The 14,061-nt window shown below is 43.3% G+C and overlaps 1 protein-coding gene across 2 annotated transcripts in view; it reads left to right on the plus strand.

Annotated features, from left to right (window-relative positions):
* LOC142572701 (activating signal cointegrator 1 complex subunit 2) overlaps positions 1 to 14,061 on the plus strand; it is a 72,296-nt gene that overhangs the window by 26,404 nt on the left and 31,831 nt on the right. For both annotated transcript variants that reach the window (XM_075682001.1, XM_075682002.1), the window contains 6 exons: positions 4,699 to 4,931; positions 7,724 to 7,804; positions 8,313 to 8,420; positions 9,571 to 9,651; positions 11,992 to 12,066; positions 12,804 to 12,897. In XM_075682001.1, coding sequence (XP_075538116.1) covers positions 4,699 to 4,931; positions 7,724 to 7,804; positions 8,313 to 8,420; positions 9,571 to 9,651; positions 11,992 to 12,066; positions 12,804 to 12,897 — 672 coding nt within the window. The remainder of the gene's footprint in view (positions 1 to 4,698; positions 4,932 to 7,723; positions 7,805 to 8,312; positions 8,421 to 9,570; positions 9,652 to 11,991; positions 12,067 to 12,803; positions 12,898 to 14,061) is intronic.

Consider the following 14,061-nt stretch of genomic DNA (forward strand, 5'->3'; position numbering starts at 1 on the left):
GTTTCCAGAGACCAATTCCTCTTCAATTGATGAGACCAAGGCAATGACATTATCAATTGCGGACCTATTTTGCCGGAAGCCATTCATTTCCTCCGGGTAAACTTTTGCAGTTTCCAGGAACCAATTTAGTCATTTGTAGATAATTTTTTCGAATAGCTTCCCTACGCAGCTAAGCAGAGATATGGTTCTGAAGGAGGCGTAATTTGTTGGCTGCTTCGCTGGCTTCAATATAGCAATGACTTTCGCTAGCTTCCATTCCGTAGGAACCTCCCCAGTTATCCATGAGGCATTGTAGTACTCCAGAAGGCGTAGGCGAGATGTGTGGCATAGATTTGCAAGCGCTTCATAACTCACGCCGTCATGGCCAGGTGATGATCTGGCCAGGTGATGATCGCTTGTTTACGTCGCCGATTGCTGCCGTGAGCTCTTCGATAGTGAATTGTAATTCTAAGTCAGAAAGGGTAACTCAAGGTGGACTAGGCTGATGACTTGCAATTTGCCGCAAAGGTTGTGCCCCATTGGAAAGGAGCCTGCAGTACTGCTCTGCCACCTCTTTCAGGTATGCGCGCTCATGTAATGAGAGGGCGATAAAAGGATAAAGCTGTTGTGGCTCTTAGCGAATGCCTCTTATGACTCGCCAGATTTTGCTCAGCGGTTGTCGTATGTCCAGTGTCCCACAAGAGTCCCTCCACCTTTTTCGGTCCAGTTTGGTGAGGTAACGTCGTATATGTCTTTGTGCCCATCGACAAGTTCTGAGGTCTTCGATATTCTTAGTACGTAGAGCCTTCCTTTGGGCACGCCTTCGAATGGCACATAACCTTTCAAATTCCTCGTCGTTAGTTGGTATATTACAATGCTTAGTGGCAGAGCGGGTACATTGTTTGAGGCAATGAGCTATTGTCGGTATTATTTCTGTATTCGTAGTCGAGGCTGTGATTCCTTTCTCTACGGCTGCTGTGTAAGCTTCCCAGTCTACCGACTTCAGTTTCACTTTTCTGGGCGACGTCCGAAAATGAAGGGCGGAGATTAGGATCGGGTAGGGATCACTACCTCGAGTCTTGAAATCTGTACACCATCTGAACATAGGGGCCACTTGACTTGATACGAATGTGACGTCAATTCAGCTAACAGTCTTCGGATTTTTCAGGTATGTTATGCTGCCTGCGTTCAAGGGCTCTATATTGTATTTTGCAAGAAGCTTCGCCAGCTTGGCACCCCGAGCACATGTATGTCAACTGCCCCAGATCTCGTTATGTGCGTTGAAATCGCCACAAATAATATGTGGAGACTGGGTGTTTGTCAACAAGTTTTCCAATCTTGTCACGTCGAAAGGTGATCCTGGTTCCAAGTAGACGCCGATCAGGGTAAACACCTTGGATGCAATCAGTGTGGTTGCGCAAATATATTCGTTCTTGTCATGTGGTGCTATGTCAATCGCAGAGGCAGGTATGTCGCGAAATCCAACGAGCAGTCGGCTAATTCCATTTTGTCGCCTTGAATGATGAAAATAATAACCCTTTATCCTAAACTGCTCGTCGACGCGAGACTCGGAAATGACGCGACATATTGCTTTCATAGCAAGCTTTAGTTTAGCGGTGCAGAGAGAAGATGCTGTTTTCTCATTCAACGCGGTAAGTTGTCAGTTTATTTGCTTCCCAGAAATTTAGAAGCAATCACAAGCAGCGCTCATTACAGCTTTGGAGCATTTGACCTATGCACAGTGCCTTCAGTTTGCTTTCCAACACTGCGCACACAGCTAAATTCCATTAAAATGGGTTCAGTTCATTTCCAAGTCGTGCATTTAGACTAATACAACTGTCTTGGTCAAAAGAAAACCCTTGCTAAATTTTGGAAGCCTCTTGGAACAAACTTGGTCTGATTGATTGTTATTCACTTCTCACATTTCGCTGGGTTTGAGAATTTCTATGAGGAGCACATGTCTGCTGTATTCCCACGCCCAGACCATACCTCGAACACTGAGTACATAGAGCATGAACAAGTGCCCATCATAGGATGCAAATGACCTCATCACACATATCGAGTAACTAAAGAAAGGTGCATCCCAACTTGCTGACGGAACTCTCATTTGTTTTTATCGCAAGACACACTGACCAGGTAACGCTACAGTTTTTAGCCTTGTCCTGTCAGTGCAGAATACACATATTTAGCTTCTGAAAGCACAGCAGACGTTACTGCCTATATATTATGAGGTGCTATATGTGATATACTGCAACATGAGTCGCATTGCAGAGTTGCCTGTGAAGGTTGAGAATAGTTAAGTATCATACCAGTAGCAGTGGAGCAATGCCGCAAACAAGTGCTTGCACCTTTCGTTTGCTAGTACAAACACTTCCTTTTTTTTTTCACCTCTGGCTCGCTTAGAAGGCTTTTTGTCCTTTAAAAAAATCTAATGTGACTCGCTAGGTAGGCCGGATGTTTACACGCACAGCGCAACTATTTCCATAATTTCGTCACTGAAATTCTTGAGACCAATCTAAGTGAGGTGATCGGCAGCAAGGACCCTTTCAGCTTCCATGAAACACCTCGACCAACGCCACAAATAAGAGACGTTAGCGCAGCACCAAGCGAAAGAGCTGACGTGAACCTGGATGTCATATACATGTTTGTTTATTTGGGCAGTGTAGCCAGCACAAGTAAACGATTCTGGAGTTGCCAAAAATATATATATATATATATTCTCGTCTGAAGCAACCTGGTGATCCTACTAAAGTACTGTCACTCATAGTGGCCCAGCTTGCTTAGTTGAACTCATTAACTGTTTTGATTTCACATCACATAAAAAAGAAAAAAAGATGTATGCATACAATTGGTTATGTAGTGCGCATTAACTTGCATATTTGTCTATGTACAGGAAAGCAGGCCTTTTAAACCAGTGCAAGATTTGCAGAGAATGCAGTAATTATCAATTTGCGCAAAAATATTAAGAGTAGGGGGAACGCAAGTGAAATTTATACAAAAAGCCCCAAGAAAAGCGCTGAAGCAGAGGCTGAGTGGCTGAGTGCCACTCCCCCCATTGAATGACAGTTTGCACTTTCTTTCAAGTAAATAGAAATGCTCTGTGCATTTTGTGCAAAAATGTGGTATTGGAGAGCAATATGAGATCAGCTTAATGCAGTTGGTGCGTTTCATTACCAGAACATTGGGTCAAATAGTTCACAGCAGAACGCCGAACATGTCTACACGATGGTGCTGTCACGTGCAGTTCAATCTCGCAGCAAATGACAGCTACAGTTTCCTCGGAAGCAGCTGCGGCAAGCAGTAGTTTCATATTGACTTGATGCATGTGCTGGCCGCGTGCCTTCGGAAATGCGTGGTTGCCGTCCGTGATCACATCAATAGCGATTGCAGTTTTGTCTGCAGCAGTTGCAGCAAACACTAGTTTCATTTTTACTCAGCCACAAACACGGCAGAAACTATTGAGGATGAGGAGTGTTGGCTACATTGCGATGAAGCCCCTCCATTCACACGCTATCATTGCTTTTGCTGAGTAGCGCCAACTTTTGATGTGCGCCACTAATCCCTGATTCGTCGCTCGAACCAGCTCCGCTTCTGCAGTTTCCGCTTCCGGGATTTCTGGTTCCTGGATTCTCGCTTGTTCCGCGCTCGCACCTCTACACAGCAGAGACGTCGGTACCGCTTAAAACCACTGGTTGGGAGTACGTAAATTTCACTTGCCACCGCAAGCTGAGGGGGTGAGCGAGGGAGGAGTGTGGAGGAGGAGGGTAGGTTGGCGGTATTTAACCTGGTTGGCAAAAATGTGTTCGGGGGGCTTTACATCGTGATAGATGGATGATCTGTTGGCGACCAGCTCACTGGCGAAAAAATAATCAGGATATGCACATGATTGGAAAGTGTCTCGGATAAAAACGCATGCCGCAAAGGAAGCCAGAAGGCCTTTGCCGCTGTGAGCTCTAATCAGTCAAGAGATGACAAGAATTGCAGCTTTCACACTGCTTTGTACAAAACAGAAATGGGATTTGCTGATTCATTCAGTAAATAAAAGAATGTTGACATGGTAAGCATTTGTTTATTGTATTCCTGATACTCTCAGTAATTCGACGTTCGGACATTTATTTTGGTCCCATAAAATCCAAATTAATGAAGTTTTACTGTACCCAATTATAAGCAATCTGGCTTAAGTGAAATTTCTTTAAAGTCTTTAAAATCTGAATGATTCAGCTGAACCCCTTCTTAAAACCAACTCTGCTTAGTCAAACTGTCTGGCAAGTTCAGTGATTCGGAGACCTATGTGTAGTATTTCACCATAAATCCAATGTACTTGTATCACTGTACACATCAGGAGCTGCATTCTTTATTGACCACATTTGGGGTCAGCTTCACTTTACGTACATATAATGAAGGCGATATCGCCAGAGCACTGGTGGATCCATCGGGAAGAACCTGACCCCCCCCCCCCCCCCCTCACTCCACTTTGTTAAAAACCCAGTTTTGCTACCCTCCATCTGACCCCTGCCTCAAAAGTGATCTCCTAAGAATGCAGCCCCTTGTTAGACAAATAGTTTTCCATGGTTCTTTCACATTCACTATGGTGGAGTCAGTCTATTATATCTACGTATTTAATTAAACAAGCATGCATTATTACAGCATCAATACTAGTTTGGATAATGAAAGGCATCTGCTGCCGCTTTTCGTATACTCATCATGCAAACATTGCAGGCTTTTGAGAGGGCAGAGCAGTCCATTCAGTCCCAGGATGACAGCGACTTTGAGGCCATGCCACGGCGCCTGGACGAGGGCAAGGCAGAGTTTTCAGAGCTGTGCCTTATGCCTTTCTGGAAGCTGCTTGAACGTATCACATATACAGTGGACATTGCTGCTGCCTTGGCAACGTTTCTCAACGTCTACCCGACAGCCGCCAAGATCTTCACCCTCGAAAATGTGGGGCCAAGGTGAGGAGCAGTTGTACTCGCACCATAAATCCTAAATGTAGTAAAGCCAAAAATTCGCCATATCTGCACAACATCGAGCAGAGATATTTTTTCCTAGTAGTCCTGTGCTGCATGACTAAGGCTGTTCGGCCTGCGAATGCAGATGCTTGCATGGGCAACATAGCATCGGACATTGACAGCACAGGACGCCAACAGCACAGTATGCCAACAGCACAAGATGACAAAATGTTGGCAGATACCTTTAAACCTTAGTGGTCATGTGTTGGACCTCACCCAAAATCTGAAAACGTATTCGTTCTGGTCAGATGTCTGGCAGCGTGTGTCCTTGTGTTTGTTTGCCAGTTATTTAGGTTGGTTGCTGAACTTTCGAGAACTCTTTAATAAGTGCACTTTGCAGTGTGTCCAGAGGAGGGCAGCACTTTTTCGCGCCCTTTCTTTATTTATAAAAGGATTTCTGCGCGATTTGTTGTGTGAAGCACCAACAGGATAGCGACGTTTTTTGTGCATGCCTTTCCAAAATTAAATTCCAAAATGAAATCTGACTGTGTGCCACGGTGACATTTAGAAGGCGGATCGCTTTGGGTATGCCCCACTGCGCCATAGCCTTCACAGTACGAGGCATTGCAGAAGGAACAGGAGAACAGCGAAGGCCGTGTTTGAGTGCCAATAACTCTGCTTCTGCTGAACACATTGAAGTACTTTCTTGTGGCAAAGTATTTCTGAAATATGTTTTTTGACTTCAAATACCTTTCTCCACTTCGATAAAAAGTGATTCAGGGCCCCTTTAATCCAACAGACTACTGGTGCTGGTTGCATCATGCTACCACTTTGTACTTATGAATAGCAATCTGTAGGTGCTTTCTAGTTTAAAAAAAATTAAAATCTAGGAATGTACGTGCCAAAATGACTATATGATTACGAGGCACGCTGTAGTAGGGGAATTCAGATTAATTTCGACCACCTGGGGTTCTTTAACCTGCCATTGTAGTTTGCTTTCTTCTGTTTTCCATTTAGATTCCTAGTGATACAGGCACTTGCACTAGCTTTTTGAAACAGAGAAAAAATTATCTTTCTGACTTGACACAGAGCCTCGAGATTTTATTTGGCCTACACAGTTCACACACAAAGGTGTGTATCCCCTGCTTTGCCTTGGTGTTGAACACCTGATGAACAACACTTGATGTTGAAACATCAAGCACTGATGCAGAGCTCAAGGTGTAGGCAATCTTGAAATTTGACATTACTGAAGATCGCAGGTAGCACTTGCTGCACCTAACATTATCTCTTGCAAACTTCATACGTGTGTGCTAGAAATACTTCTGGTGTGCCTCAATCTACATGCCAGCTGGCTGTCTTGTCATAGGACCACACGTAATTCTGTTTGTTATAACTGTACTGGCTCGATGACTGGGAGGTTGTAAGTGGGTGGAGCTTCAGAGACTTCATGTGACACTTCTTGGTTATGGAATAGCAGTTTTACTAACTGAGAATTCCTTTTTATCAGGGTTGTAGAAGCAGCCGTGACTGTATTCTATAAACATCTGAGACAAGCAGCAGTCTTCCACTTTGTTCCATGCCTCTGGAAAGTGGCTTCATTGACAAAGGAGGCAGCATGAAGTCAGCATGCATTTTTAAAAGGCACTGAAACACTTTTTAACATGGTAAAGAAACATCGGCCCTCAGAGACTTCATGTGACACTTCTTGGTTATGGAATAGCAGTTTTACTAACTGAGAATTCCCTTTTATCAGAGTTGTAGAAGCAGCTGTGACTGTATTCTATAAACATCAGAGACAAGCAGCAGTCTTCCACTTTGTTCCATGCCTCTGGAAAGTGGCTTCATTCACAAAGGAGGCAGCATGAAGTCAGCATGCATTTTAAAAAGGCACTGAAACACTTTTTAACATGGTAAAGAAACATCGGGGGTCTGCAGACAATGGTGCCGTGAATATCCGAGTTCAATATATTAAGAAAGTCAGTCATCCACTTGCCTTAGCACGAAGCTACAAAGGCACCCCATATGAGTTTCTGCAGAACAGATTTTCCAGAACCAAATCTTGTTCTGCTGCATGCAGCAGAGAGCCCACAATCTCGCACAGCAGATTCCTTGCTCTCTCCTGCTTCTTTCGAGGCTTCCTATACTATGATGCTGGAGCGACAACCCGTAGACGCTATTGTTCATCACCATGAGTTATTCTTGAGCAAAAGAGCACGAATGCACACTCCTACAATTTTCCAGCGAGCAGGAAAGTGGCACATGGTCACCACTCTTTTGTTGCTCTCTGGCTCCGTTATCAGATGCCAATCTTGAAAAGTTAGCTTAAGTTCACCATGGAAAGATAAGAGCAGTAGACAGGGCATTGCTGTTGGTGTTGCCCCAGCTGGACAGAAACATTGGATTGAGAATGGATGAGGAAAGTAAACATTGCACTCTCTATATCTCCATTACCATTAGGGTCCTTTGCAAAAATTTGTCGCGATGTATTCATTGGAGGCCATTGCACCAACTCCAGTGCATTCTCAGTCTTGAAGCAAAGCTGTTGCAGGGCCCCTTTAAGAGCATGACAGTGGTTTCATTGCATTAACTGTGGTTGCAGAGCCGTGTGGAAATTTTATGGATGCATGCAAGCTCATTGATTTGACAAAGTTCCTTGCTTAGTATATTGCTGCAAATACTGAATGGAGAAAGGCGTTTTCCTTGTTCAAATTGTTGTCTTTTAACTTGCCTTAGAATTTGGATTAGCATACACTACCACTGCATTGTGTAACTGAGCTGGTTCACTTTGTTTGCAGGTTAGCAAGGTTTTTTGATGCTACCTTTCCTGTACTGAAAGAGGAGCTTGTACGACGGAACGGGTTGAAGTCTTTTGAACCGTAAGTAGTTCTTTCGCTACTTTACCAGCATTATGTTTGCAACTAAACCTTGAGCTCTGGTGGTAGTAAAAGTGCCCAGCGGAAACTTTCTTGCATGTGTGTTTGTGTTTGTGTTTTTACAGTCATACCTCATGGATACGTTCTCACTTCAAACACATTATCAGTTAAAACGTTATTGAAACAAATTCCTGACCAAGTCTTCATAAAGCCTAATATATTAGCTGGCCATTTAAGCCGTAGTATGTCAATGTATGCCTCCTGGTTAGTGCGTACTATGGTCACTTTTTGTCTTGATGAGGCCAACTGCACCACCTCAATTTGCAGTTGGGCTGACAACACGCCGTGCCCTCAAAAAATCTTGTTCCTTATCGGGGCTGTTCTGCCAATGAATTCTGCTTCAGCGCAGTTATACTTATGCAGAAATAAAATAAAATTGAATAGTTTGTCTTTGAGTGACAATTCACTGTTTTGTCTGTGTGTGTGTGTGTGTGTGTGTGTGCGCGTGCAGGGTGTTCTCAATGATCAAGAAGCGGCTGTCATATGCCAAGTTGTGTGTGCTGAAAGTCTTCCGCTCCTTGCTGCAGCAATCCTGCCTCCAGCCACTCATTGAGATTGGGTAAGTTGGGATATACCATGCAGGCACTTATGCGTGTCTTTACGCAGGCAGTAGTTGCATGGATTCTATTTTTGACATATCTCCCATGTATTTTATACATTTTTAACATGACGTGGGCTCTGTTGGTGCATCGACCTTGTGTTCTATAATGCTGCTGTATAGTCATGTTCAAGATGTGTTCTGCATGTTTGTCACCTAAAAACAAGCACCTCATTTGTATGTTTCTCTGACAATTAGAGCCTTGTAGCATTAGGGCAAGACAGGCGTACTTGGGTGACACCACACAAAAAATGTTGCATTGAAAATAGTTCGAGCTTTGTTAGGGGTGCATGAATATTAAACGTTGTGAATATGAGTCTGATACCTGTGTTTTAAATTGAAAGTACAGTTAAACCTCAGTATAGCAAAATTCTCTATATAATGAAGTATGCTACCTAAAACGGGAACAAAACAGGATATGTCGAACTAAATGCAATTCCTCTTGAAATGCTGTAGAGATCAATGTATTTAAAACCTCATAGTAACGAAGTAAAATTTTCCAGGCAATGGATATAACAAACAAGATTTGTCTTCAAAAGTGAAAAATATTGACTGTTGTGCACCACGCATATTGCTTTCTGTGGGTTTGGCACTCATTCGGCTGGGCAGTTATAAATTCCTGTGTCGAATATGGCGTCAAGCAACGCTGGTCTTTCTCGCCACCACGCATAATCATGCACATGGTGGCCAAGCACAAACAGCACTTCTGTCTTGTCTTATCACACCTCTCCTTTGCTGTGGTGTGTATCTGGCGAAGCTAACTGTGCTGGCACACCCTCCGACATTGCAATCTCGGAAGTGTCATGCCTGGCTGTGCTGTGCCTATACTGCTGCTGCTGTGCGTGGCATGCAAAACACTAGTGCCTCGACTTCGCACTTTCACTGTGAAGCACTATGCTAGCTGGCGCAGCCAGGTGTGACCTACCCAATTAGACTGTTAGCTTGTTCATAGAGGTAGGCCAAATCTGTTTATTGTTGCATTTGGGGAAAGTGAATCAAGAGGCTGTTTCACATGCAGGGACTGGAGCAGTAAAAATTTTGCTGCTGCTCACATTGCACAGCGATTACTTGTTGTGATGTTTGTTCTTGCGCATTTTCCTTTGCTTTATAGACAAGAGAAGCAGTCTGGAAAAGAGATTCCCTACATCGAATCTTTCTTTGAAGTCATCTGTGACTGCTTGACGGAGAAACAGTGAGTGCTTGCTATAGCTGCCACAAAGTTTTTTTTTTTTTTGCTATTGCTTATAAGCTACCAACTAACCCAAACCCACACTATACTTATTTACCATTTTATCATCTTCAGAGCATGTGATCATCCTTATAAGCTCTCTCAGAGGCTATCTGGAAACTTTAGCTTTAAAACGAGGAAAAGAGCAGGCTCAAATTTCTGAAGGGCATTGTTAATGCAGCGGATTTTCATTAATTCGACTCTAACTAAATTTTTCAGTTAATTTGCTGGCGATTACTGACTCCGTCACTGCCAGGAGCCACCGATTCATAAATGCAACAATGTTGCACAAATTCTTTTAGTCCTATCATGTCACAATTTACGTCAAGAAATGTGCAGTAGTAGCCTGGTTAAAGACTATGTTGGCCTTTGTTACCGTTATAGTTGAGGTACTGTGGATGGTTAGGGTCTACAACATAACTAGAACCATGACAAAAAACAAAACTATCTTTATGCTTATTATAGTGCAACAGAAGACAAAAGAGAGGAATATGTAGTCGAGATGCCAGGCATTATAAAAAAGTAATTTGGAATCAAATGCACAAAGCTTTTCATTCTCAAGTGCTGTTTGTCATTGGTTGTGTGCTTTTGCTAATGATATGTTCAGCATTACTATTGGCTAGCCTCTGTTCTTAAGAATAGTCCTGGCGCAAGAACTTTTTTGTGCATATGGGCCCCAATTTATTGATTGTTATTCAGTAGAGAAAAAGCAAAAATTGGCACATTTGGGCATCCCACCTGGGTCAAGTGAGGACGTTTACTCAAAAGTCGGTACTGTCCATCAAAATTCGGGACGGTTGTCAACCCTATTCATCCCCATTGCGATCACGATATGGTGACAGAGCAGGTTCTTGTTTAGGATGGCAAGGCCAATGCTCCACCTTCACTCGTTGATTACAAAAGATAAATTATTTTACATGCTAAGCCAGCTGCAGCGAAGTCAAGTTTACTGTTTTCAGTGTTCCTGGGTATTGTATGCTTCAGAGGATGAACTAGCAAAGTAGTCAGTGTAAGGGCGGGCCACTATCCCGTTCGCAAGTGTTGCAGAGTCAATAATTAATGCAGACCATATGGAAAGTGATATGTTGTAGTTCACAGACAGCAATAAACGGCTGTCTGAGAGTGATGACAATAGACATGAGATGTAAACAAATTTAGATTCTGTGGAGGTATACTTATTTCGCTGGTACCATCCTTTTTTGATTGCCAGCATCGGAGGCATGCTAGATTTTTCTTGTCAAAGAATTGGGTGTGCATAAGATTTCTACTTTGTTTAGAAGCTCTAATGTTGTTTCCACATTAGTTTTCTACTTTGAACTCATAAAGATTGGGTGCATGTCTGTTCGGGGCATGTTATATTTGGGCAAAATACTGCCAAATATAGCAACGACGTGTTTGCGTGGTGTGTTTTTTTTTTTCTCCATCTTGTTTAAAGGGGCCCTGAACCACTTATCAAAGTGGAGAAGTGCATTTGAAGTTAAACTAGGCTATTTCAGAAATACATTGCTCCAAAGTACTTCAATCCATTCAGCAGAAGCATTGGCAATCAAGCATGCCCATCACAGTGCTTCCTCTCCTTCTTCAATGCCCTGCATTGCGAAGGCTGCGGTGGGGCGAGGCGGGCGCACAATGCTCTGCCTACTGAATGTCACTGTGGCACGCAGTTCAAAGTTGATTTTGGATGTTAACTTAGATGCCGTTACATCCGATTTTGCTGCCTGTGACATGCCAAGCATAGGCCAAATGTGATGGTCCTCAGCAAGCCGCAGTGTGCTCAGCCAGTGGACTCGTCGCGGCACCCCGCGGCGGCCGTGGTACCTATGCTGCGTAGCAGATGCCAGCTACATGCAACTGTAGTGCGTATGCACGGCGTTTGCTTTACTTACATTACTCGTTCTCGCGCTCATATGCTCCACTCTGACAATGCTGCGTGGTGCAAACTGGCTTTGTCCTTCGCTAGCTTGACTGATGGATAGTAGCCCCATCCAAATCGCACATATTGAAGTGCTATCACTATCAATGGTCTGCCAAGGCGTCTAACCAGGTGCAGCCAGCAGTGAGCGTGCGCTAGCAAATATGCGTGTCATCTGACCTTAAGCTTTGTGTGGTTCGAGGCTGTTTGAGCGCTCAAAACTAGTTGAAATTAGCACAACCCGATAGTTACGATAAGCAGGGTGTTGCCCATGTAAATTTTCAAAATTGGTAGGTTAGGCAACAACAGGAAATTAACTAAAAGCTTTTTAACAGTTTTATTACACAAAGCTCCTTACTGTTGTTTACATTATTCTGCTTGCTTTCTTACAGTTTTATAGTTTCCTACCAGCAGCGATACCCAGTTGAAGAAGATATTGGAATGTTTGAGCAGTACAACTTCTATGTGTATCCTTTTACAGACTTGCAGTTTTGTGTTCTTGCCTCGACAATAGTGTAGTGATTGAATTAATTTCGTGTTTCAGTGTAGCAATAGAAACAAAAAATATTCAACAGGTTTTTTTTATCCATGGAAAACTGTGTCACCTCTGCACAATCACTAATGTGCGAAATGTGCTGTTAGTTTATAGAAAATTTTGTTTCAACACCTCCATTAGCACTCTCACCGGCTACCAATATATTATGCAAGGCCTTATTCAAACAGTATGTGTTACTATGTTTATTTTCCCTTATACTGCAAAGTTCTGAAGGAATGTTTAGCCACATTTCGAGGAAGAAATAGGGAGAGGGCGATATTTCAGGATTAGGCACTGGTGCGACAAAAATAAGTTGATGTCAATGTTCATGTCAATGCAGCTTTTGCTTTCACTTTGTGTAGAGTTTTGAAAAGACATCACTCTAAACTTACTTACTGCTTTGCTTTAGAGACCCTTTGATTTAATTTTGATGGGAAATTGATATGTTTGGTTTTGCCGTAACCACACAACAAAATGTGCTGCGGGTGTAGAACTAAGCGTCCGTGAATGAATTGGGCTGTGTTACGTGCACTGGCGAATGCAGACAGGGAAATGAATCTTCTGGTTTGTTTTCTCGTGTTTTTGTTTCATTCTGGCATAACAATAGAAGCACATTGTGCAACTGACTCGCGTGTGAGGGTCATTTCTTGACTGCTATTTGCTGCTCAGAGACAACACGCGAACCCTCTACGTCCTTCAGAGCATCAGCGCCATCTACACCGAGCTGGGCAGTGCTCCGCCCAGCAACCTTTTAAATGCCCAGGTATGGTTGTCTCACTTACGTGGTGGGAGTGGCTTACATTGTTTTGTGCTTTCAGCATGTTCGACAGCTCCCCATTTGCTCTTGAGTTCTCCCTTGTTCTAGATTTCTCCCTCACTGGGTTTGGGCTGGATGTTGCAAGCAGCACTGGCAGCGCTAGCTGCGAGCAACAAACATGTGCAGTGGATATCGCTTTTGGAGGAAACACATTTGTATCTGCAGAGTAATTGTATAGTGCACTTTGTTTTTCGGTTTTCTTAGAAGGAAGCTTGCTGAACATGGCACACACTTTAGAATTGAGCTTGACACCTAAGGCAATAAATGCACCAAGTACATCCCGTCATAATCAACATCATAATATGACAACTTGCTGTTCTGTTTGGTGTGGAGCTGCTTTGTTTTGCTCTATAGCGATAAGAAAGCTTTGCAGACATAACCCGTGCCATATCTTTTGTCTTTAGCAGGCCCATTTCATATATTCTACCTGCACTGTGCACAACAATTAGACAAAAGAAAAAATGGCGTTTACACACGGCGCTGCCATTCTTTCTTTTGTGTTTATGTGTTTTAGTGGTGGTAACAGTGTAAGGCCAGACTATGTTCTGGCAGTGGCCTCTTGAGCGAACATGGAAATGGTAGCCACCAAGGTGCACTCTCTTTCTATTATATGGCGCATGAAAAGTGACTCACTTGGAAGAAAAGTGCCTTTTACTCATTCTCTAAAGCTAGAGGAAATGGAAATTCATTACATGTGCTTTGAACTGGACAGAGGTTCACAGGAAGGTGGAGACAAAAAGCGATCGTGAGTCACCCTCTATGGTCACCCTGCTAAGTTGAAGGGATCAACAAGGCATGGATCCAATCTGACACGCCACTTGTTCAACTACTCTTGATCACTACATGTGTTAGGTTGCATGGATTTGGTTGCAAGGCATTTCTCACAAGGATTAGACTCATTAGCGAAGGCATTTGAGTTGCTTGGCAAATGGAAGGTAGCAAGAGCGGGGAAATGCAGTCGCTCTTCTGCAACTGATTTGTCCTGCTAGCATCTGCATAAAATAGTCATTAGGCCCTTGCATCCCACCTAGCTACCTGTCATTAGTAGGTGTTTTATGTCATGCTTTCATTCTCGTTATCCTGTGTTTTCTGCCAGTACATTTATTGGCT

This window comes from Dermacentor variabilis, chromosome 2 (assembly GCF_050947875.1).
Source record: "Dermacentor variabilis isolate Ectoservices chromosome 2, ASM5094787v1, whole genome shotgun sequence".
Taxonomy (NCBI): Eukaryota; Metazoa; Arthropoda; class Arachnida; order Ixodida; family Ixodidae; genus Dermacentor; species Dermacentor variabilis.